This window comes from Exophiala bonariae (assembly GCF_035927105.1).
Source record: "Exophiala bonariae strain CCFEE 5792 chromosome Unknown scaffold_5, whole genome shotgun sequence".
NCBI classification, from domain to species: Eukaryota; Fungi; Ascomycota; class Eurotiomycetes; order Chaetothyriales; family Herpotrichiellaceae; genus Exophiala; species Exophiala bonariae.
In genome coordinates, this window is record NW_027042480.1 from 166,810 (window position 1) to 190,462 (window position 23,653).

The 23,653-nt window shown below is 49.8% G+C and overlaps 9 protein-coding genes across 9 annotated transcripts; 5 read left to right on the forward strand and 4 right to left on the reverse strand.

Annotated features, from left to right (window-relative positions):
- Window positions 1–98: 98 nt before the first annotated feature.
- On the reverse strand, window positions 99–1,742 carry LTR84_010834 (uncharacterized protein; the record flags this gene model as incomplete). Its single annotated transcript, XM_064854368.1, has 1 exon — window positions 99–1,742. The coding sequence occupies one exon, from the start codon at window positions 1,740–1,742 to the stop codon at window positions 99–101; it is 1,644 nt and encodes a 547-aa protein (XP_064709094.1).
- Window positions 1,743–2,660: 918 nt separating this feature from the next.
- Window positions 2,661–3,810, forward strand: LTR84_010835 (uncharacterized protein; the record flags this gene model as incomplete). Its single annotated transcript, XM_064854369.1, has 4 exons — window positions 2,661–2,718; window positions 2,830–3,404; window positions 3,503–3,578; window positions 3,635–3,810. The coding sequence occupies 4 exons, from the start codon at window positions 2,661–2,663 to the stop codon at window positions 3,808–3,810; spliced, it is 885 nt and encodes a 294-aa protein (XP_064709095.1).
- Window positions 3,811–4,870: 1,060 nt separating this feature from the next.
- On the reverse strand, window positions 4,871–6,370 carry LTR84_010836 (uncharacterized protein; the record flags this gene model as incomplete). Its single annotated transcript, XM_064854370.1, has 1 exon — window positions 4,871–6,370. The coding sequence occupies one exon, from the start codon at window positions 6,368–6,370 to the stop codon at window positions 4,871–4,873; it is 1,500 nt and encodes a 499-aa protein (XP_064709096.1).
- Window positions 6,371–9,593: 3,223 nt separating this feature from the next.
- On the reverse strand, window positions 9,594–11,259 carry LTR84_010837 (uncharacterized protein; the record flags this gene model as incomplete). The annotated part of the gene is made up of 2 exons (XM_064854371.1): window positions 9,594–11,148; window positions 11,201–11,259. The coding sequence occupies 2 exons, from the start codon at window positions 11,257–11,259 to the stop codon at window positions 9,594–9,596; spliced, it is 1,614 nt and encodes a 537-aa protein (XP_064709097.1).
- An 841-nt stretch (window positions 11,260–12,100) lies between these two features.
- LTR84_010838 (uncharacterized protein) lies at window positions 12,101–13,314 on the reverse strand (the record flags this gene model as incomplete). Its single annotated transcript, XM_064854372.1, has 6 exons — window positions 12,101–12,166; window positions 12,222–12,358; window positions 12,415–12,447; window positions 12,535–12,980; window positions 13,041–13,156; window positions 13,219–13,314. The coding sequence occupies 6 exons, from the start codon at window positions 13,312–13,314 to the stop codon at window positions 12,101–12,103; spliced, it is 894 nt and encodes a 297-aa protein (XP_064709098.1).
- A 327-nt stretch (window positions 13,315–13,641) lies between these two features.
- Window positions 13,642–15,344, forward strand: LTR84_010839 (uncharacterized protein; the record flags this gene model as incomplete). Its single annotated transcript, XM_064854373.1, has 2 exons — window positions 13,642–13,737; window positions 13,785–15,344. The coding sequence occupies 2 exons, from the start codon at window positions 13,642–13,644 to the stop codon at window positions 15,342–15,344; spliced, it is 1,656 nt and encodes a 551-aa protein (XP_064709099.1).
- Window positions 15,345–16,356: 1,012 nt separating this feature from the next.
- On the forward strand, window positions 16,357–18,560 carry LTR84_010840 (uncharacterized protein; the record flags this gene model as incomplete). The annotated part of the gene is made up of 13 exons (XM_064854374.1): window positions 16,357–16,487; window positions 16,549–16,673; window positions 16,728–16,798; window positions 16,852–16,921; window positions 16,972–17,043; window positions 17,094–17,206; window positions 17,261–17,312; window positions 17,369–17,446; window positions 17,505–17,649; window positions 17,736–17,859; window positions 17,922–17,986; window positions 18,038–18,064; window positions 18,158–18,560. The coding sequence occupies 13 exons, from the start codon at window positions 16,357–16,359 to the stop codon at window positions 18,558–18,560; spliced, it is 1,476 nt and encodes a 491-aa protein (XP_064709100.1).
- A 936-nt stretch (window positions 18,561–19,496) lies between these two features.
- On the forward strand, window positions 19,497–21,392 carry LTR84_010841 (uncharacterized protein; the record flags this gene model as incomplete). Its single annotated transcript, XM_064854375.1, has 1 exon — window positions 19,497–21,392. The coding sequence occupies one exon, from the start codon at window positions 19,497–19,499 to the stop codon at window positions 21,390–21,392; it is 1,896 nt and encodes a 631-aa protein (XP_064709101.1).
- Window positions 21,393–21,802: 410 nt separating this feature from the next.
- LTR84_010842 (uncharacterized protein) lies at window positions 21,803–23,544 on the forward strand (the record flags this gene model as incomplete). The annotated part of the gene is made up of 5 exons (XM_064854376.1): window positions 21,803–21,973; window positions 22,039–22,123; window positions 22,180–22,219; window positions 22,287–22,718; window positions 22,788–23,544. The coding sequence occupies 5 exons, from the start codon at window positions 21,803–21,805 to the stop codon at window positions 23,542–23,544; spliced, it is 1,485 nt and encodes a 494-aa protein (XP_064709102.1).
- Window positions 23,545–23,653: the final 109 nt, after the last annotated feature.

Here is a 23,653-nt window from a genome sequence, read left to right on the forward strand (position 1 = left end):
TGCTCATTCAATCGGCATATATTCTTCATGCACATCACAGGCACCCCGGTTCATTGGTCATGATTATCCTCCGAATAAATACTACGTCGTCGTAGTCATCAGAAAGTTGCGCGATCCCCATCACCTCCATACAGAACCTCACAGACACCGCCAATTGGGACGTCCATAACAGCGTCAGTGCCTTCATTCCAAACAAGTCTCCAATTCGGGTATTCGGCATCGCTCAGCCGCCTGTAGGGTGCGTTACCATTACTCCTCTCTTGGTACGAATAGTTGCTGGGATAGGCATGATGCTGGTTTGCGAAATGATGAGGCAATGCTGTCATATGTGTGGAGCTGGGATAAGAAAAGCGGGCTGGAATCTCGGGAGGATCATTCCTTAGGGGACTTTGAATCAGATGGTTGCCCGCCGTCTCGTTCATGCGGCGGCGGTTGCGATTTGCTTGCTTCGAGGAGCCCGATCCCGAAGCCGAAGATTTCTTCCCCTTCCCTTTGCCCTTCACTTTCCCTTTAGATTCCATCTCTTTTTGCAATTTTGCTCGTTCTTCCAGTTCTTTGACGTACTTCTTGCTCCCTCCCTTCCGGACACGGCCATATTCATCCACGACGGCCACATTTCCAGCGTCATCAACCATGCATTCCAGACTTGTGAGCGGAAGGGTCAGATACTCGACATTGTAGCTCAACAAAGCAACATAGATAAAGATCAAAAGAATCACTATCCAGGCCGGGATGGCCAGACTCCACCACCGATTCGGGTAGTAGGTCACTCCAAGTGCATGGAGGAAAGGTGAAGGGAGATATGACCAGAGAATGTAGATCAAAAACCCCAAGGATGATGCCAGGTACAAGACGAACCCGTAGTATTCGTAGGTAGGCACTTTAGGTGGGGTGGGTGGTAAGGGATTCGCACGACGGGCGGAATGAGCCACAGCGGCCTCGGTATCGTTCGGAGTTTCGACATCCGATGAGTCTGGAGTGGTGGGACGCGTGGATGTCGTGGAGCGATTGAGTAAAGAGGGCGGGCGCAGAAGCGAAGTTAAGCTGGGCGAGGGTGGTAGGGGAGTTGGGGGACGGTTGTAGAAAGGTGGATAAAGGGGTGGCGGGACCGGAGGCAGGGAGGTTGTTGATTGGGAGGTATGTAGTCCGCTATGTTGATAATGCTGAGTATTGACATGAGAAAGATGTGGTAGTGGTCCAGCCGGGAGAGATCGAACCCTCGACAGGGAGTCAGGGCGATCTGACGAGGATGGAAAGTTCCCGCTAGGTCCTGCTGCACCGTTTTGTTTCAATTTGTTACCATCCTGGTCATGGTCGTCTTCGTCATTCTCATTCCCGTAACCGTCAGAGCCTTCCTCGTCCTCTGATGCTGAAGAGTCTTGTCGAGAGTAGTGCGATTCAAAGTCATCGTCGGTGAGTGTCACCCCTGCTACATCGTCTTCATTCTCCGCCGGCTGGCCCTCGGTATATTGATCTTCATCATTATGTCCATCATGCTCATCACTTCCTAGCTGGAATGCAGTGGTGGAGCGTGCCCTTCGTTGAGGAGTGGGCGTGGGTGTAGGAGTTGAATTATCACGATCTGGTATGATCATGCGCGGTCCGGTGGGTGTTCGTTGATCTCCCGGGATCAAGGCAGTTGGTGAAGGAAGATTCTCCAGATATGGTCTCAACGTTGGAGGAACTGAATTAGCTTTGGCAAAGCTTCGCTCAGGTGAGGATCCTCTACTTTGAGGAGGCATGTCTGCTAGTGATGGGAGAATGTTCGTACTAAGAGGTGGAGGATCATGTCGCGTACCGAGTAGAAATCGGAGAAATCAAAGAAATGCGGGGCACGACTCGACATTACATTCAAATTGCCAAGACATGACTCGAGCTCACCTCAACCCGTTTTTAGCGTGAGTTTAAATAGAACACCATGGAAGATTGTTGTCTACATCGTGCACTCTCGTGCAAACATACCAGACCGCAAGAGGTCATGGACAGCCTTGCAGAGGTGTATCGGTGACAGCGAAAGCACTGCAAAATTAGCTAGGTATCTTGGCTATGCTGATTCTCACTGAACTGGTGTGTGGCATCCTTATGCGACGGTCATAAGGGCTTCGTGTGAGGGAGCTTCTCTCTGATGGACCTGACACCTATCTGTCTCCTATGTACTACTAAGTACCTATCCAAGGTAGCTCTGCAAAGAACCTTTTTACAACCTCCTACACGTTACAATGTATCACACCGGTTCGCAACCAATTCTTCCGTCTTGTTGATACGGGGAGGTGGTTCATTAACCATAGCCTCGAAGTGGTCGAAACTGTTCCCACAGTGGCAGAGGTAGACTTCGAAGACATGCGCGGAGGAGGCTGTGTTTACATAGAACCAAGCCACTTAACCCCAAGATAGGGCTACCTACTCTTGAAACTCTCAACCGTTGACATAGTGGACTGAAGCAGAGGTTGTCTGTTAAAGCGGACTTAGAACAGTTTATCTCCGTTACACAAAAGACGGAGCATCGGACCGTCCGCAGAAGTTGAACTATAGAAGGAAGCTGCACTAAGAACATATGCAACGGAAGAAAGTGAAAATCAAGTGCGCACAACCAACAGCTAGTTCGCTCTATCCACCAGTCTCGTCCTGCAGAAAGCCAGAACGTCATAAAGCGGAGTAAAATGGCTCAAACCGATCAGGATTTCGCGCTCTCAGCGGTGTATAAAAAGTCTCAAAGTGGTAAGAATTCCCAAACGCATCGACCCTTCCCGTGGCTCTCACTCTCGCTCTGCTAACGAGCATGATAAGTACGAAATTTCACCCAGACGACGCACCATGACACGTACCCAGCGATTGATACCAAAGGTTCGCCCGGCTGGGATTGCAAGGGAAAGGCGATGCTGATCACGGGTGCCAACGGCGGTGTGGGGCGGGCGGTGGTTCAGTCATATGCACGCACAGGAGCGTCGCATATCGGGCTAGGTGTGCGGCGCGATGTTAGCGACCTGGTCGGCGCGGTCAAGGCAGCAGCCGCCCACGGTGGGCACCCAGAACCAACCGTGACGGTGGTACTTCTGGATCTGGACGACCGAGTGAGCGTCACAGCCGCGGCAGAGCAGCTCGAGCGCGAATGGGGGCGGCTCGACATCATAATCAGCAATGCCGCCTTCTTGCCACCCTTCGAACCGCTGCTTGAGGGAAATGAGACTGACTATTGGTATGCCTGGGAGATAAACGTCCGCGGCACATACTGGCTTGCCAAAGCATTCCTGCCCCTGCTGCTACGCTGCGGCGGCGACAAGACCTTCGTCGCCATCAGCAGCCTTGGCGCCCACATTGTCACCCCGGGGGCCAGTTCCTACCAGACGACTAAATTTGCAATCGTCCGCTTCGTCGAGTTCCTGATGCAGGACTATGGTGACCAGGTGAGTGTGCTTTTGCGTATGCCGTTCGTATCTTGCTGGGCGAGGGGACCAGCATGAGATGTCGAATGGATGACCAGAGACGTTGACTGAACCTTCAGGGTCTACTCGCCTACTCAATGCATCCAGCATCGATGCTCACCGAGCTTGCCAAAAACATACCTTCGAATATGCACCGTGAGACGAACATGAGTCCCCAAGTCTTTTGCCTAGGTTAATACGTGATACCTTAGATCTCCTCAATGATACGCCTGACTTGGTTGGCGATACCTTTGCGTTCTTGGGCAGTCAGAAGAGAGATTGGCTTGCTGGTCGATTCATCGCTGTGGGCTGGGATATGCCAGAATTGATGGCGAGAGAGAAGGAAATTGTTGAGAAAGACGCTCTTAAGTTTCGCATGGTGATGTAACAGGCGGATCGGGCACTCGAATCCGACTAGACCTGTAGCTCAAGCATATGTTACATTAGATTCCTCAACTTTAGAGGCATTGCTAGCCTTGCCAAACCGTAGAATTGGCATCTGTGGTACAAGCCGTCGCCCGGACGATACTATGAAGTGCTTATCTATCTAAAACATGCAGCATTGTGAACTTGGTGGACTAGCCATAACACTAGCCTGAATAAGGCACAGTGGGTCTATTTGTGAGCGTGATGAGGATCATGGCCATTTGCAGTTTTCGACACAGCTACAGTCCCTAAATACTGCAGATCTGACCTGTTCACATGTCAATCATGCTTAAGTGCTTGCACAGGCTTAGGAGATTGATTCCGACCGGAACAGATCATTGACGGAAGCTTCATTGTTTGACAGAATCTCAGAGTCAAAAGTGACACCTCGAAGCTAGAGACTTATTTAGCGCAATGCACGTCATCAAATATAGTAGTGGCAATCTCTTGTTAGCCCCGCCCCCATGGACATCCCCCTTTCCCAGCCTGCGGATTCTCGGTATCAGCTTTCAGCCTCAGGGCTCAGAGACTCGGAGTGCCTGAGCTTCTGACAACGGCGAGTCAAATCTCATGGAGCCATGGAGACAAGCAATAATAATCGGTACTTGTTGAAGCTCCATTTTGTGCCTTACTTTGCGCCGTTGCTTGACGTGCATATGACAGGTGTGCTCTTTTTAGACTATCCCACTAAAATCAGATCTCTTGGGCGAAGCATTTGGTTAGACGATCTATCACGGAAAGAGGGAAGATGGTTGGGGTACAGTAATATAATTGAGATCTTCATCTGGAAATCTTCAGAAATTCCTGCGATCTCCTTGGGTATCTGCAGAAGGGAGTATTTGGTCGCTATCCGGCTCCAAACACCTTTTTCTTTTTATACAATAATTCGCTAAAAGTTTCTCAAAAACGTTCGTAATGTCGTAAACGGGCACTCTTTGGGAGGCGCTCTCGTAGATCTGGAGTATGTGATTGTTATGGTGACGCTTCTTCTTTGTCACGGTCTGTAAGTTGGCAACTCTTCCTCATTTCTGCCAAAAGCCTTCCATGCTTCTCAAACCTAGCCCAATAGCTCCACTGCTGCTCCTCTCCATGGGTGAGATGTATGAGGATGTAATGCCCTTTCCCATCCGGGGTGAAGGCATTGGAGGGGTGGGAAAGCCAGAAAGATCGAGGGTGTTCTTGCTGGGGATTCTTGGTGTCAGAATTGCTGGCGTGGGCATTGGGACGTCATGCTTGGTATTGGGCTTTCCTAGGCCTTTGATCGCTTGTCCTATGCTCTCACTCCTTCGGCGTAACGCAGAAAACGATTTCTTCCTCGACATCGATTTTGTAACCGCGAGTGGATCACTGATGGACTCGTCCGCTGGAGGAGTGGGAAGCGAGGGCAAAGCAGTCATAGGGTGGTGATTGGAATTGGATCCAATTGATGAGATACTCATAGATGTAAGACGTCGTTGCTTCAAGGAAAGATTGGTTGTGCTGCTGCTGGCTGCTGTGTTTCTCAACATAAATCCATCGGTACCAGACATGCTGGCGGTCGAAGGCCGACTGGCATGGGTGGAAGTGCGTGAAAATGATCGACTGTGGGTTGCTGATGTAGGTGTCTTGATCAAGCTCTTGATGCTGCTGACTCGCGCATGGCTGAGTGCCGTCGATATTCGGGGAACACTGGATTGGCGTTCGGCTCGAGCTCTTGGTTGATTGAATGAAAGTAGCAAGGATTCTTGGCTGGCGTTGGCAATCATGTGAAAAGCATTTGCTGGAAGGTCAGGGACCTCGAACAGCGTCGCCTCAGCAGCAGGAAACTCCGAGTGCGTACTGGTCGTAGATTGGCGTTTTGTAGGCCTTTCAATGCTTTGTGACCTGGTCTGAGAGAGAGGACTTTGCGTCGAAAGTGTTCGTCTCTTACTCCGTATGGAGGAATTTGTTGTGATTGATATCAAGGAAGGCCGAGTCTTCGGTAGTTGATATGCAATAGGCGTGGCGGTCTCGATTGGCGAAAAGGTCTCGTCTGTGTCAAGATCCGGGCTCATGAGGTCCGAGAGAGGTGATTCTAGCAATGTAGAGTATCGATCGTATCGGAAATCGGAGATCGTGGCTAGAGAGGCTTGTAGAATTGGACTTGGTGTGGGCGGTACTATAATTCGATCTTCATTTATTCCCATGTCATGATCGTCCCCCACATCAGGAATGTGAATCTTGAGTGGTGTGATGGAGGAGGTCTCGACCTTGTGAAGACCGCGGAATGTTGATCGGTTCTCGAGAGACTCGTCCGGTGTGAGTACGCTTCTCTCCGATGGAGTATCGACCGATGATTCTCGATCAAAGTGCTCCTCGTTTTCATCGGCAGAGACATTGTCCACCTCGTCGGCGTCCTCTGCCAGATGATCGTACATCATAATCCTTCTCTTGTGTTGTTGCCGCCTCTCAACCTCCAAGGCTTGTTGTTGTTGGCGTTCTTGGAACTTCCTTCTCCGGGCAGAAGCAGAACTCATCTTCCGGGATTTGAGTATTTCGTCCATGGTGTTTGAAGATTCAAGGGTCAGACGATGTATATGGAGGTCTGGGAGAGGTGCGGAAGAAGTTCGAGCGGAAGCCATTGGAATACCTGGAGAAAGACGTTCCAGAGGTTTTGTCTAGGCGAATAACTGGAAGCCGGTTAGGGACCTGGAACTCTGAAGGTAACAGAGTTCCGTCTCTTGGAACAGAGGCTGCAACAGAGTTCAGATATGACCGGGACAACCTAGACAAGGACATCGGGCCATCGCCCGTACCTTAACCAAAGGATGCTTGTGCACACTGCACAATCGTTGACTAGTGGAGGTGTGGGAGGCAGACGGCTAAGCGCAAGCCACAGAGTACCACTGTTTGCTAAAAGTGTTGGATCTTGACCGGGATTTTGACGAGCCTACCCTACTCGTCTTAAAACCCCGACCTGATGTAGGAGACGATTACTGCCACATTAAGCATAGAGGCAAAGTCAATCTTGCTGATTGAGAAAGGCGGAGAGAAAAATGGAAACACGAGGGCCAGAACCCATCAGAGGAGTGAGATTGCAGGAAGCCAGTGCCAGACAGGAAAAGGCTAAGCGAATTTCGCAGTGCTTCGACTCCGGAACTTTCTGATGATCAGTGTTAGAGAATTTTTGATGCAGGTCCGAGGGGTATCAAGTGGATCAAGCGGGAGGGTAGCCCAAACACTACCGTTTCATCCTTTAAAAGCGAGAAACTGGCTCCGATATCTCCAACCTCCAGTGGGAGCAGAAGCAGAAGTGAGCACCGAAAATGCAAAGAGTATCAGTATTTAGTACGTATGGATATACATTCAGTGTCTGAGAGTGAAAGACAAGTTTGACTTTATCATGCCCGGTGATGACCGACAATCTGTGTAGCCGGATGAAGTCTGTAATGGCATCGTCCTCGAGTCTTTGATTAGATGGCAGCTAAGGAAATAGTCAACAGACTATGGTCAACTCGTACGAAAGCCCCATGCCGTCTATGGTATCGGTGGCAATCCAGTGCTAGTACTTTGGATCTGGTCCCAGCTTTGGAAGGGGAGATTTGATCAATGGTCATTTGAGGCTCGCATGACGATTTCGAGGCAGCTCCAGGTACCACATACCGATGCCTCGTATCGTCGCCGGCACCTTTCTTGATGGTGGTCTGCGGTGTCAGGTACCAACCCAGAACTATTGGCTTTTTTTGTTGATGATGGCAACAGGCGCAAATCAGCCAGCGCATAGTGTGATGGGCTTGGACCAAACCAACCAGTGGGTCGTAGGTCGGCAGAGGCGGGAGCTAGCTGGTGAAGACGCGAGTTTCTTGGGGGCATCAAAGATTCAAAGTGGGCCAGTGTGCAGCCTCCCAGCCACCGCTTCCCAGGGCCCTTGAAGCGCGGTGGGTTTGGTGGTGGTTCATGGGAACTTCCTGGTCAGTGGCTTCAGGCTCTAACCAGTAACAGATATCCCTAATCGCACCTGAAAGTTGTTCAGTGTTTGATGGTACACACGTGGTGTGTGAGGTGTCGAGCTGCTCCCCTTGCGTGGGTGGCATAACCTCAATTCGCTTCCTAGTGGGCTTCTCCAGGAGACACCCGCCTGACACAGAATACACCGGTTCAACCCCCTATTCGCCTTCATGTTGAACCATCAAACATTGGCGCTGATCGCGGACATTGCCAGCTTCCTTTTTCACGTCAATGCACACCATCAAGCCTTCAGGCGGATCCATTGCTCGTTGATTGCACGTGCACATCATTGACGTATTGAGAATGATGCAAAGCCATTGACATGGATCGTTACTCTTTTCTCTTTGGTCCGCCTATCGAGCAATGAGTACGAGCACGGAAAGGCTCGTCTCCTCTGCGCCCTGACCCTGGAATGCTGGAATACTGGACTTTCGAAGTATTCTCGCGGATTGGTTGTTTGCTTAGACGAGCACCAGTTAAGTCAGACTCGTTTGGAATGTTTTCGGGCCAACTTTGCGTACCTGGGAATGGAGTACTCTGCATCACGAGATATTAGTTATTACCTCTTGCATGCGACGTAACACATGTCCTTCCTTCGTATGACAAGCGATGATATTCGTCCTATTCAATCAGCCAATTTTCCGTAGGCGGAACGTCAACCTCGTACGGGGGTAGTAAAACCTCAATATGGCCCGTTGTTGTTCGCCTGGGGGGAGTTGAGCACCTCAAAATTGCCATCCTACTCGTCATACAGGGTACTCGAGGTCAAATCTATTTATATTCATCCTACTTGGTATGGGGTACTCTGTACGTTGCATTTTATATTTCTTCGCGTTAACAACTACTCGGTAATCTCCTGGCTAAATCCGGCGTTCGGATCTGCCTCCATGAATTTGCTGGGTATCCCCTGCTCGGTCACGAGGGCCTCCTTGAGCCTCCTCACCCATCGTGGCCAGTATTGATATTTGTGGGCCCGTATTGTCGAAGAGTAGGGACTACTCGCCATTGGCACTGGGCAGCTCTCGCATCTCTCTGTGATACGTCAGCGAGGACTCACTTAGTATACCGATATGGTGTACAAGGGACCATGCTTTGCAATAGGAGTTATCCTAGCTGCAACCGTCCTTTTCCTCGTAGGCGCAACACTTTGATATGAATAACACCAATCCTCAGGTACAGGTTCAGAGCGGTCTTTCCTCCTTCTCCTTTTGGGAAGAAAGACTCCAGTCACCCTCCTATGAATCACAACGATCTAATTCCAACTCAGGTATTGTGCCCACCATTAACCATCAACGGATGTCCCTCCCCAAGTCAGCGTCACAACCTTATGGACACATCCCGTCGTTACTGGCAGCAAATTCCTCAGATTTGCAGGACATAAGTACTGCGCTTCCACGACAGTCAAGACGACTACATCAACACAGTGTTCTCGCGAGAATTCGGAGTCCGGCTCTAGAAAACTACTCTACACTGATCCTGCCGAGTTCCCTGCCCAGCGAGACTGCAAATTTAGTTGAGGACCTACAGAGCAGGCCGGACCCTAGTTAGTTCCAAGCCCCAGTCATGTCCTGATGGACCATCTCCTTTCACTGCGACTCAGTGTGGATATCTCCAAATGGTTATTAGCGGGCTTTGAAACGTGTACATTTGGTGCGTGACGATGGTTCACGTATGTGGTTCAGTGAACGGGCTCGAATAATTTTACATCCCATCATTAACCAAGGTCATTGTTTATCTTCAACTGATTCCCGTATTACAGCCAACTAGTAGGTGATATATTTAGCCTTGCGTCTGTTGCCACGCAGCCATCCAGAGCTGCACGGCTTGAACGAGCTCTCGCTGAGCATCAACCACAGCTGGCGGTGGTAGGTCTGCAGTGGTCTCGTTTGGAAACAACCCATTCTCCTCCCAGTGGTGGACTCCGTCAGGGATAAGGATAACAGGCTCGCTCCCAGTGCTTGAGCCGTTGAGTCGATCGGGGACATCGAGAGAAGCTAATGGAGTTGCTGGTCGCCAAGGGTCGGCTTCTCCGCCAATTATGGCCAGACGTGGGTAGGAAATATTGAAGCCTCCATATTTATTGACAGCTTCAAGATCCGGCGGTGATGTAATGTTGAATGCATACCGACAGACCAAGCTCAGATATTCCAAGGTTAGCAATCGAGATATAAGCGGCAACCGATCCTCTGGGACGCCGGACCCAGTTTGGAAGTACCCGTACTCAGTGCAAACTTGATATGACCAGGAAAGCGAGTCATAGTTGGAGATGTCCTTGTTCGCGTATTTGGCGGCCGAGCTGTTGTGGGAACCATAGCATTCGTCCAAGGAGTCCTCACAGGCGGGGACGTACTCGTCGTTAGTCCATGCAAACCAATTCAGCGCCCGGTTGGTCAGGATATCGCTCTCATTACCCCAGCCGCCGGCCTCAATCAAGGCGGCTGCTGTGGAGGTCTGATTTTCGTAGTCGGGCCAGAGAATCTCGTCAGAGGTTATGTTTCCGCAGTAATATGCAAAACCAGGGCTGCCCACTGCGGGATCCCAGTTGTTTGACTGCCAATAGCTGATTCCGCTCGATGCAACATTCGCAAAATCGTCGCTATACGTCAAATTCTGCAATCCGAAAGCATTTTTGAGTTGTTCGACTTCCTTGGAGTCATTCTTCTGTAGAATGTTGTCCAGGACATTGATCAATTTGACCTGGGTCGAAATGCAGTCGCTGGGAGCGTACTGTCGGACTGGCTCGTAGTACTGCCAATAATCGTAGATAGCCTCGGTGACACCTGAAGATGAGATGGCGCCCCAAGTGGCCTCAGGATAAAGCTCTCGCAGAAATGCGACGATTGCACCAGCGTACGACCCGCCATAAGCAATATGTGCGGTTCCGGGCGCTGTAAGGTTCAAATGTTCCAGTTCAGGGAAAACAACGTGGGATGAAAAATAGGCCTGGTCAGCCACGGCTTGATCAGTCGTCAAGAAGCGGAAGCTTTCAGTGGACAAGTTCGTAGTTGGGAAACTGGTTCCATAATATCTGTGTTCAAGTACAACTCCGATTCCATTAGTCGCCTGTGCCAGGATCGCAACGATACCCTTCTGAAGAAATGGAAGTCGACCAGTGGCATCGGTTTCACCACTTTGAAGTACAATCACAGGCCCGCCGGGTTTATAGTATTGTGCATCAAAGAAGTAGCGCAAGTTAAACGTTTCATCCGAGTGTGGCTCATATCGCGAATCATTGTGGAAATGATCAACTGGTACAGATATATTGTACCCGGGGTATAGTTCCTCAGGGTCAATATCACGATGCATCAGCCCATGAGGAGCCGGTCGCAGATTTCTTTGGCAGTCAGCGCTATAAAAGATGTCGTGCGATTGGAGAGAGAACATACTTTGAGATGACTACACCACATAAAGCACTGGCCGTCACCAGAAGTCCAATGGTCTTCATCTTGGAGATTCTACGCAGAGGAGGGAAGACAATCGAGGTACACAGCAGTAGAGTCAAAAGGCTGTAGAATATAAGGAAAAGCACCTCCATTTGATGGTTTGTACCACCATCGTGCCCTATTATCTCCATTCCTTGCCACAACGTCCTCCAACAACCCGCATTAGCGATGGCACGGTGCGGATGCAGATAGCTCTCAAGCGCCTAGCTTTGAAGGCGATGATGACACAGAACTGGGAGAAAATGCAACGTTGGAAAGTCAAGCATCCGGGTTTGACTTCAATGGGAAGGTGAGGAAAGATCGACGGAAGAATGCAAGGAACCAGTGAAGCCCTCGGTTGTGCCCGATTCGATAAAGAGAGCGGGTGAAGTCGTTCAGCCAAGGAGAGAGAGCTCGGGAAAAGCTAATCCCTGTGGTGGCGGGAGATAAGCTTGACAAGCAATCCATCGAAGCTGGCGCTCCACATAACGACCTTGCGTCACCTGCATTCGCAATCCTTTCGTGCTTCACGATTCTCAAGCAATATGGACTGCTCAATACCAACCAGAGCATTGCTAGCACTAGATCAAGCCTGTCATTTTATGCCTTGCGGCAGCCTGCGTTTTGTCACTTCGGTTAGCGAGCATGTCCTACGTGGCCAAGCAGTTCATGTTTCATGTCTGGAATTCTCAGAAAAGCAGGCTGGTTTGAAGGAGTTGATTCAGCTGCATAGCAGGTACTAATAACTACCTAGGTAAGTACCGAGGCAACAGCCTTGATTGCTATGTACCAGCACTTGCAATATCTAGGCGTGTTCCAACTTCCAATTGACTAATTACACACCTAACGACTCTGTTCTTTTCCTTATTGTCCGTTTGCCAATAAGACGCGCCCACCATCGACACACAGGCAGCTACCATCAATGTATGCCTGTATTTCCGAGGATTAGCTGTCGCCTTATCCGTTCTATCTTGGTTGAACTCACCCCTGCCTGGCTGCTGAGATAAATTACCGCTCCTGCAATGTCTTCCAATTTTCCAATGCGACCTGCTGGCATTGCTTTGAAAAGCTCTGCAAATTGATTGTTGCCTTCCTCAACCGGGTTCATCTTACTAGGCACAACTAGTCGTCTGTCAGTATCCTAGCAAGTTTCCGCGGGTGGTGGCATTATGGCTTACATCCAGGATTGATTGCGTTGACCCTGACATACCCTGGGGTTTCGAAATGCTCAGCATTGACACATGAAAATGACCCCTGCGAGAATGCAAAGGTCATAATACCCAAAACTCAACACTCACATTTTGCGAATTTTGTTGCCAACAATGCCACCAGATGATCAATGGCAGCCTTACTCGCGGCATAGCTGGTCAGATCAATATTGGTACAGTTATGCATGCTTGCACAGCTACTGGTGATGATCATGACACCTCGACCCACGTCTCTTCCGCGCATGCCATCTCCAAGCTCAAGATTGCTTGCGGCTACAAGAAGCTTCAGAAGGGCAACTGACAAGAAGTAATGTGCCGTTACGTTGACCTGGAAGGTATCATTCCAGTCCGAATGACTGGATGACCATAGAGATGCCTGGAGTTCATCCAATGATGCTGTTTTGACATTGCACATCTGCGGAGGGTCACGTCGAATCCCTGCATTTGAGCATAGTATGTCCAGGTGATCCTCGCGTTTCTCAATCTCCTTCGCGAGGTTGGAGATGCCTTCCTTGGTTGATAAGTCGCTCGGAAATCTATCAAACTCTCTTCAGCATTGACACAAAGACTGGAAGCTCGGGAACGCTGGAGATTACCCTATGGCTTGTCCACCAGTATCCTTGCCAAGATCCTGGAGCTCAGCAACAGCGCCGTCAATGTCGTCGGTTGGCAAAGCAGTCACATATACTTTGGCGCCATTTGCGACCAGCCCCTAGGTGAGCTTTTGAGCATACCATTCATTGACGCTCCGACACTCCACAATGCTTCACTCACCTTCGCAATCATCAATCCAATTCCACTGCATCCTCCTGTCACGAGAGCAATACGCCCCTCAACCCCAAACAAATTGGCTACGGAAAACGAAGACATAGTCTAAATCCGTTGAAATGCATTTTCTGCGAGTACTAAGAACAGTACGACTATTGTACTAATTCTGCTGTGACTATGCGAAGATCTGCGGCTCTAACTAGTCCACCTCCAAGAACTACAGTCGTACTTCTCCGTGGCCCGTTCTGGCCGCACGCAGAACTCCGCCATCTCGCTTCGTCATACTCCATCGATACTTCACTCACTTTGCTTCTTCGGCGGAGAGGACAGTATTATATATAGTACCTTCGGCCTCAAGAATCTCTTTCACTGTGAAGAAGTGCGGCTCTCTAATCACAGATCTAGTCAACTATCACAAGGGAGGGTGAAATGGCACCAAGTATTACCAGCTTCGTCGGGGCTTCCAATTCCAGTTACTTCCCATGGATTGTTGGATCTAGTCTTCTTATTCTTGGGCTCTACTGGGTATGACTCCAAGCATCTGAAATTATCAAAGCTAATCGGGAAAACAGTGGTCGACCAGGACTGATATCCCCAAGATCAAAGGAATACCAGAGATCCCTGGCGCGTTGCCCATATTTGGCCACCTCCTACAGCTCGGTGAAGACCATGCGACAGTTTGTGAGAGTTGGTGGCGCAAATACCGCCAGTCCGTTTTCCAGATCCGGCTAGGAAATACTCGGGCTGTTGTGGTCAGTTCATTTGATGATGCCAAGCAGATGCTGGTTGGCAATCAGACCGCTGTCATTGATCGACCTACGCTATACACTTTCCATGGCGTGATCTCATCTACACAAGGCTTCACCATCGGCTCGAGCCCCTGGGACACCTCCTGTAAGAATAAGAGAAAAGCCGCAGGTCAAGCACTTGGTCGTCCTGCGATGAGAGGTTACTTTGATATGTTTGATCTCGAGTCTTACTGTATCGTGCGAGATCTCCTCAAAGACAGCAAAAACGGCGCCGTCGAAATTGGGGTACGCCCATACATCCAACGATTTGCGCTCAATACTACACTGACCCTTTGTTACGGAATACGTATGGACAATGTGTACGACGAGATGCTCCGAGAGATTCTGCATGTTGGCTCTGCCATATCTCTTCTGCGATCTGCCTCAGAGAATTACCAGGACTACGTTCCGATATTGCGATATCTCCCCAACAATGAGAAAAATCAGCGCTCAAAAGAACTCCGCGATCGTCGCGACAAATATCTGAACTTTCTGCTCAACAAGGTTAGAGATAAAATCAAGAAAGGCACTGACAAACCCTGCATCAGTGCAGCAATTCTGAAAGACGAAGAAACCAAGCTTACAGGCGTGGAAGTCTCATCGATTTGTTTGTCGCTCGTCTCTGGGGGATTCGAAACCATTCCCGGCACCCTTACTTCCTGCATCGGCTCGCTTGCCACCAAAGAAGGTCAAATCTTCCAAGATCGTGCGTATGAGGATATCATGCGATATTATCCAGATTTGGATGCGGTCTGGTCCAACAGCTTTCAAGAAGAAAAGGTCCCGTATGTCAATGCCATTATCAAAGAAGCGGCAAGATACTATACTGTCAGTGCAATGTCTCTACCCAGAAAAACTGTCACAGAGGTGGACTGGAATGGGTCCAAAATCCCGCCGAAGACGATGATACTCATCAATGCACAAGCAGCAAATCACGACGTGGATCATTTTGGTCCGTCGGGAGCGGTGTTCAACCCAGAAAGATGGCTAAATGATGAATTTGTTTCAAATCCAACGAGCAAAACACCTGAAGAAAAACCAAGTCAAGGAATTCAACACTTCTCTTTTGGCGCTGGCTCAAGAGCTTGCTCTGGACAATATATTGCCAGCAGACTTCTGTACACAGCATTGATCAGAATACTGTCTTGCTATAAGATTGTTGCAAGCGAAACGGAGCCGCCGAACACGGACTATGTCGACTACAACCAATTCAAGTCCGCACTTGTGGCCATTCCTCGGGATTTCAAAGTCAAACTCGTTCCTAGGCATGATGAAAGTGTCATTCAAGAAGTGGTGGCCGCTGCCGCCAACAGGACAAAGGATTACTACGCTGAAGATGATTGACATGGCTTGAATAGTGGCATGGCGCTTGTAGAAAGGTTTCGAAAAGGAGGCTGTTTTGTGCAGGTTATGAGATTCCTGGTTTGCATACAAGGATTCATGTCTATAGTATGGTGAAAATGTTGTCGATTCTGCGCTGTACATCTAATGCAAAACAACACTGTCCCCGACGTGACTCGAATTGCTGGGGTGAGACTACCCAGTGGCTATCTTTGCTATCCAGCCCGACTCCCCAGTACTCCAACTCGGAGACCAGTGGATGACCACACATCCTCGGTAGCGATAGCTGAGTAGGGCTCGACTGACTCGGAAACTCGCTTGCTCGTGACGGGGTGTCTTTCCCCATGAGAGTGACCCCATCTTTGCCCAACTCAGTTCTCACCACCCAGCCCGCCTCCCCCAGGTTTTTGAGTTCATTATGAAGCTTGGCACTTGGCATGCTTCTGGTTTACTCTGACTTGAAACTGAAGGTTTACGCAGCTCTCATTGTTGAGCTACGACTTGTACCAGACAAGACATTGACCCAAGAGACGGCAATGCAGAGGCAAGCAAAGATATTGCTTCAAGGTGTCTGGCTTTGGCCTGAGCAAGCGAAGCCTTTAAGGACAAGAGCCCGCCCAGCCGTAATCCACCACAAGGCGGAGTATCTGTGGATTAATTGGAGCTCATATACTCCAGTCCCTGGTTAGCTTCATGTCGCCAAGAGGCTTTTACATCACTCTAGATGAAGGCCAAGGCTGAGTGCGTCTTTGTCAACCCTGACTGGGCACGGGAATCCTGTTCAATTGATATTGACCTCGGAATATCCCTGTACTGACCTCGAGGATGCCTCGGAGTATGGTCGAGGTCAGGCAGTGTCTAGACTCGGCACTGGGGAAATCGGGGTTTCCCCAGCTACAAAAGTACTTGATGTCTTCCTCGACGAGAGAAGGCCTTTCTCGTCCATCCTAGTGTTCATTTCCTGCGGGAAAACTTCGAGAGGCAGTGGAAGGATCCTACATCGATACTCCATAGAATGGCTGAGAAAGTTGAGAGACCGGTCGACGAGATCGAGAAGACCTCATCTCATCAAGATGTCCCTGAGGAATTGGACAATAAGACTCATGTCCTTGAAGATTGGACGCCAGAAGAGGAACGGAAGCTAGTGTAAGTGCAGTCTTCCTGCTTTGCGTGCTTCTCTCGAAGGGTAGGGCTGACCCCATATTAGTCGCAAGATTGACTTCCGTATTCTGCCTTACCTCTCACTCGTCTTTGGGTTGTCGCTCCTAGATCGTTCGAACATCTCGGCGGCTTATATTGCGGGAATGAGCAAGGATCTCGAACTCACTATTGGTAGGTAGGCCGTGCCAATAATCTTACGGCGAAGGAAGCTCATTTGGACTCCAGGAAGTCGTTATTCGATTGCACTTTTACTGTTCTTTCCCACTTATGCGATCTGTGAGATTCCAAGCAATCTGGTAAGTTATGTTTGACTCAACGAAGAAGACTTGGTGAGCTAAGTCGTCTTTAGATTATCCGGCGCATCGGAGCGAGGTGGTGGTTGACATTCCTCATCGTTTGCTGGGGAGTCTGCGTCCTAGGTGGGTAGTTTGGAGATCATTCCCCCAAACTCTACTAATCTGACTTGCAGCAATGGGTTTTGTCCGATCCTGGGTTCCGTTGACAGTTCTACGTATGCTTCTTGGTATCTTCGAGGCTGGATGTAAGTTTCACTGTTGTATTTCTTGCAGCCACGCCTGACATCCAATGAAGTATTCCCGGGAGCGATATTTATCATCTCAGCATGGTATAAGACCTATGAGACCGCAAGACGTGTCTCGATATTCTACATGGCCTCGCTGCTTGCCTCGGGATTCAACGGTATTGTATGTGCGCTCTTAAAATGGACATTGCTCGAGACGTCGACTGATATATCACAGATTTCATACTTACTGTCCTTGATCCGCTCCGGTGACGGCATTTACAGGCAAGGTTAGCTTCACAAAACAAATTTCCCTTTGGAATCTCCTGTATTGACTTATATCTAGGATGGAGATGGATATTCATTGTCGAAGGAGCAATCACTATTGGCTGTGGTCTCCTTGCGCCCTTCTTCCTGGGTGAATGTAAGTTGAGAAACAAGATTCGGACTCATATGGATCACACGACTTACATTTCAACAAGTTCCCGAAAAGACTCGCTGGCTCACTGACCGTCAACGACATATTGCCACATTGCGGATCGCAAATGAACGATCTGGCCGTGAATACGAGCACCCAACCCTTTGGCAAGGATTGAGGTTACTGATGGACTGGAAAGTTGGTGTATAGTATGTTGAAACTCCACCCCCGATGAGCAATATGCACACATCCCAAATTCGATGGTTGACTTTGCTAATTCTGGAAACCTTCCTAGTGCTCTGCAATACTACATTGCTGCATCTTCAGTCTACTCGCTTGCATATTTCATCCCGATCATTCTGCGCCAGGGAATGGGCTTCAGCTATGCATTATCTCAGATCTTGACGAGTCCGCCATACGTATGTTGTCGGTGTACTGCTCAACTAAACGGGCTCTCATCGCTAACCATGCACCTCGATAGCTCTTCACTGTTGCGATGTCGGTTCTCAGCGCTTGGCTGTCAGACAAGATGAAATTGAGATGGCCGTGAGTAATTGCCACAATCAATGCAGTTAACTGTTGCTAATTCTTCATCAGCTTCCTCTGTGGGCATGCCGCTGTCGGGTAAGTCGACTTAAATACGGAGACCACCTTTGCTACGTTCCCTTCTCCCAATTTCTTGAAAGCCCTTCACAAAATCAACAAGCTGACCACCAGTATCTTTTGCGACAACAGAATCGTCGGCCTTCTCATCGTCCTCTACGCCAAACCTCCAGGCGTCCGCCTATTCGGCATCTTCCTTGCTGTTTTTGGTACGCAAGCCAATATACCCGGCTCACTAGCCTACGGACAGAACCAGACCGCACTACCGCATAAGAAGGGACTAGTGGCCGCCGCAATGATCACTGCCGGAGCTGCAGGCGGGATTACTGGGTCGACCATCTTCCGTGCTCAAGATGCCCCATTGTACATCCCAGGCATGTGGGCGACTATAGGATTTCAGTTCCTGTATTTCTTTGGCACTATGGGCATGAGCTTGTGGTTCACTAAGAAGAATCGCGAGGCGGATGAAAAGGGTGTTGTGCTGGAGGGTGTCCCGGGCTTTAGATATGCTCCGTGAGTGAGCGCGAGTTTGATTTGCTAGGCGGAAATACGTGTCAGGTAGGACATGTATCTGGTCTCCAGGCATAAGTTGGATGACTCGTGAAGGGTATGAATGACGGTTTCTCCGGTCCAAGGCAGGCGGATATGAGATACCAGGGATCTTGTTCGAAGCATTCGGTATCATCCTCTACATCGATTATATGAAGGGACGATACCCTGAAAGACCATTAAACATAGCCCAATATGATACTGAATACATAGATGTCATTGGGAAACTCAAGCAATCGCTCCCCCGTATCATCCCGGTGACAAGACTTCCTATCAACGCAAATCATGATGCTGAACTAACTCTGGCGGCAACATATGTTCCAGCACTCCTGTCGATCACGGGCTTCCTAGTAATAACGGTTATTTTTCCAGCACGGAAACGAAGGCGTCGGAGAGCCCTAACTGTATCGGTTAAAATTCTGCATCCATGGGGTCTGTCCAATCAGCACCACAACGGACATATGCGTCGTTGACGTGGTGTGCATCGGGGTGAACTTTACGCCTCCTCGCCCGCGGACATGATCGAGAGCGGATGCTGATTGGCTAATCGATCGCTATCACGGGCTACGGCACCTCAGCCTTGCCAACTGCTCGGAGGTTGATAAGGAGAGTGGATGGGCATGGGCATGTCTAAGTATATGTAGACCTGAATCCTTGGTCAGAGCTTGATATTGCTTGTATCCTCCGCCGACTGTCTTTTACAGCTTACGCTTACTACCAGAGTGAAGGAACTAACTAGTCAGCGGATCGGCCGTCGAATGAGGGATTCGAGGTGACATCAATTGATCAGCGAGGTTGCATCCCCAGACTCCCCAGCCAGCTAAAGCGAAGACACAAATATCAAGTTGGCGCAATTAGACTCATTCAGAACGGACGTTTTCAAAATCGCATATAACCATTCATAATGTCTGACCCAGTACCCGAGGGCCCTGAAATCTCCACGGATGTGCTCATCGTCGGCGCCGGGCCTGTCGGCCTTAACCTAGCCTATCAACTACGACGCTTTTCTTCACCACCCGTCAACAACGACAGTCGGCAAATCTCAGTGCACATCATCGAGAAGTACCCCAAGCCCGTACAAGAAACATTCGGCCGGGCCGTCACATTCTGGCCGCGGTCGATGGAAATGCTCTCGCAGCTTGACCTTGCCGAACAAATCACGCAGCAGTGCGTTGCGGTGAGGTCTAGCGCGGCATATGACCCACAAGGGAATGAGGTCTTCGGTAGAGGATGGAGTTTTCTGGAAGGCATTGAGGACACGAGGTTCAAGTTTGCAAGTGTTCTGAGACAAAGGTATGTGGAGGATATTTTCAGAAAGGAGTTGAGAGATTTCGGGGTCGAAGTCAGCGAGGATCATGCATTTGTCGATCTGGAAATAGATGAGACAAAGCCAATCGGTGAAGTTGGGAGGGTCAAAGCCAAAATACTTGACTCAAGTGCTGGAGTGGGAAAGGAAAGAGAATACATTGTAAAGTGCCGGTACCTCATAGGGTGTGATGGTACAAGAACATTGGTACGTGGAGCCGCTGGGATCGACTCAGATGGAGACAGAACGGAAGATAAATGGGTTCGCATCGACGGAGTACTCAAATCAACGACCATGCCAAAACCAAGGGCATATGGAGCAATCGAGAGCCCCGTATATGGTAATGTGCTCTGGATACCGCTAGATCATGGAGCGACGAGGATAGGATATGCACTGAACGACGAAAGGAGAAAGTTGTACAAAGAGCTCAACCGAGAAGCATTCATCGAAGAAGCCAAAGTTGCTGTGAAGCCATTTGACATCGAGTATGAACGAGTTGATTGGGCGAGTGTTTACACTGTTGGACAGAGGGTTGCACAGAACTTTTCGGCAAAGGGGTCTGTTTTTCTTGCGGGAGATGCTGCGCACAGCCATTCGAGTGGAGCAGGTCAGGGAATGAACGCCGGAATGCACGACGCTGCCAATCTTGGCTGGAAGATGGCTTTGGTGTTGACAGGAGCACTAAAACAAGAAGTTCTGGACACTTATAACAGCGAAAGACAGCCGAACTCACGGAAGCTAATCAAATATGACGAGGACATAAGTGTTCTGGTGACCGGCCGATTGCCAAAGGGATACCAAGGAGACAAGACCGAAGATCCCAACGTTGTTCTTGGACGAATATTGCAAGAGGCAAAAGGTTTCAACACTGGATTGACCATTGGATTTGCGCCCAACCTGGCAGTCTGGAGAGACGATGCGGATAAACCACAGGATGAGATTGACAAGAGATCCATTATACCAGCACCCGCAATCGCAGGGTACCGTGCACCAGACATCCAGGTACTCGTACCCGCCCTGTGGGAGCCTGTCTGGCTCCAGAGCCTGATGCGGAATGTTGCTCAATTCCACATCCTGATTTTCGCGGGCAAGGGACAACACGCCCGAGATGCTTTCCTGAGTTTCAAATCCGATCTCGAGAAGAATCAGAACATCGCCAAAGCAAGCATCAATCTCACCAACAGGGTATTGGTTAATGCAAATGGGGTTGGCGTTAACGGCGATAGCAAGCACCCACAACTCTGGCCAGTCGATTTCCTGACCATCCTTCCTGAGAAGGTTGGCAATGCATGGTTCGAATTGGGCACCGATCCGATAGGCAAGGTGTATTACGACGGTGATGGAAGCGCCAATGCCAGATATAACGTGGACATCGAGTCAGGTGCAGTTTTCGTGATCAGGCCTGATGGCTGGATAGGGGCTCGGCTTGACTTGACATCGGCCAACTTGGCCGTTGATGTTGATACCTACCTGGGTGCGTTGCTGCATCGATAGCCGCATCTATTGCGACCTCCCGTTCACTATGATATAGTTAGCTTCTAGAGAAAACATCAAGTTCGCTCTCAATCAGGGGTAGTTACTTCCCCACTTCGCTTGACATCCCCAATGACACCACATATCGCAGATGCGCGTCGCGCGTTCCGGCGCATTTGGAGAAGCACGCCATCTAAATATGGAAGCCCGGATATGGACGACAGGCTTATCAGTGCCTATCACGGTCTTGTCCGTGGCCGCTCACGGCCAATGACGAGGATGTCGGCCAACTCAGATCTTAGCCTTTGATACAACACTACCGGCGATAAACTAGCTTTATGTAGCAGCAGGAGTTTGCGGGGTCGAGAGGGAGGATGGGAAAAAGGATCTGAGTTCTTTCTTGCCATCTGGCTTGCTGTCACTGGAATAAGATGGACGGCTTTGACTTGCTGATCATCAATGGCTTGGTCGTGACGGCATCTGATACAGCCAACTATGACATCGCTATCAAAGATGGAAAGATCGCTCTACTCGCACCTCCTGGGTTGCTTGGAGCAAGCAATGCTAAGCGGGTGATTGATGCTGAAGGTGGTTATGTGATGGTATAGTCAAACGTCCATCCTACTAGTCGCGTCGGGACCACAGCCACTGATGCATATACCATTAGCCCGGTGGGATCGATTGCCATGTTCACCTCGAAGAGCCTGCACTATTTGGAGGCAAAGGAAGGAGCTCGGATAATTTTGAGTCTGGTCAGTCAAGATAATTGGGCCAAGAAAGAGAAAGGCATAAGTCTAAATGCAATCAGGGACGAGAAGTGGTATTTGTGGAGGAACAACCACCATTGTGTGAGTCCATCATTTACACCTGAGCCAGCCTCTTTGCGACAAACACTGTGCTGATAACGAATGTTAGAGCCTTTGCGCCACAACCGAAAACGAGCCCCTCTCTCCTCCAAGTCCTCGAAGATACGCACGCCCGAGCAGAAGGGAAATGCTATACCGATTACTCCTTCCATATGCTCGTAGGTCACCCGGGCGAGCAAGCCTTGTCAGAGTTTCCCCGGCTTCGGGAGTTGGGCATATCATCCTTGAAGATATACATGACATATGAGGCACTGCAACTGCGCGATGACGAGATCCTGGACGTGCTACTGGCATCGAGGAAGGAGGGTATCACTACTATGATCCACGCCGAGAATGGTGATGTGCTGAACTGGATGACGAAGAAGCTGGAGGAACGAAAACTGTTTGCGCCCAAATATCACGCTACGTCACGGCCACAGATTGTCGAGACGGAAGCCACTAATCGTGCGATTTCTTTGGCTGAGTTGATTGATGCGCCAATGTGGGTTTTCTCATGGCCAGAAGACCTTGACCGTGGAAGCCGTGCTAACGTTTGAATTCATTACTACAGTCTTGTGGTGCACGTCTCGTCGCCGAGCGCAGCAGCTCATCTTCGCAATGCTCAAACTCGAGGTCTCCCGGTCTACGCCGAAACTTGCCCACAGTATCTATTTTTGACACGCGAAGATCTCGACAAGCCGGATTTTCAAGGAGCGAAATGCGTATGTTCGCCTCCACCGCGAGAATCGTCTAACGACCACGATGCAATTTGGCTCGGCCTTGCCAACGGCACTTTCACCGTCCTTTCCTCTGACCATTGCCCTTTCATGTACGAGGATGTTGAGAAAGGGAAGAAAAGCATCATCAGTGAAGAATATCCCGAGGGACGCTTCAGTGGCATTCCGAATGGGATTCCGGGCATCGAAACCCGGCTGGCGCTCACATTGAGTGCGAACAGACTGCCGCTTCAGAAGTTCGTTGAGGTTACAAGTACGAATGCTGCACGCTTGTACGGCCTCTACCCGCAGAAGGGTACGATCCTGCCGGGAGTCAGTGACGCGGATCTCAATATCTGGTATCCTCCTGGGAAACTGGAGCCGTTCAAGCTAACAAACTCGATGCTACATCATAACGTGGACTACACACCATTCGAGGGGAATGAGCTGAATCAGTGGCCGAGGTACACCATTCTACGGGGTGAGGTGGTCTGGGACAGGGATGGTGGAGGTCTTCTGGGTGAGAAAGGCTACGGAAAGTTTGTGCAGCGTGGGAAGAGTACGCTGCCGGGACCGAAACGAGAAGGTGATTGGGATGTGAGTATTTATTGAAGTAGCGCGGTCCTACATATTCAAATACGCGGGGGTTCTTTGCTCTACCGCTAAATACTTTCCAATCTAATCTTCCAACGTTCATGGGTTGCCAAGGACCCCATCACAA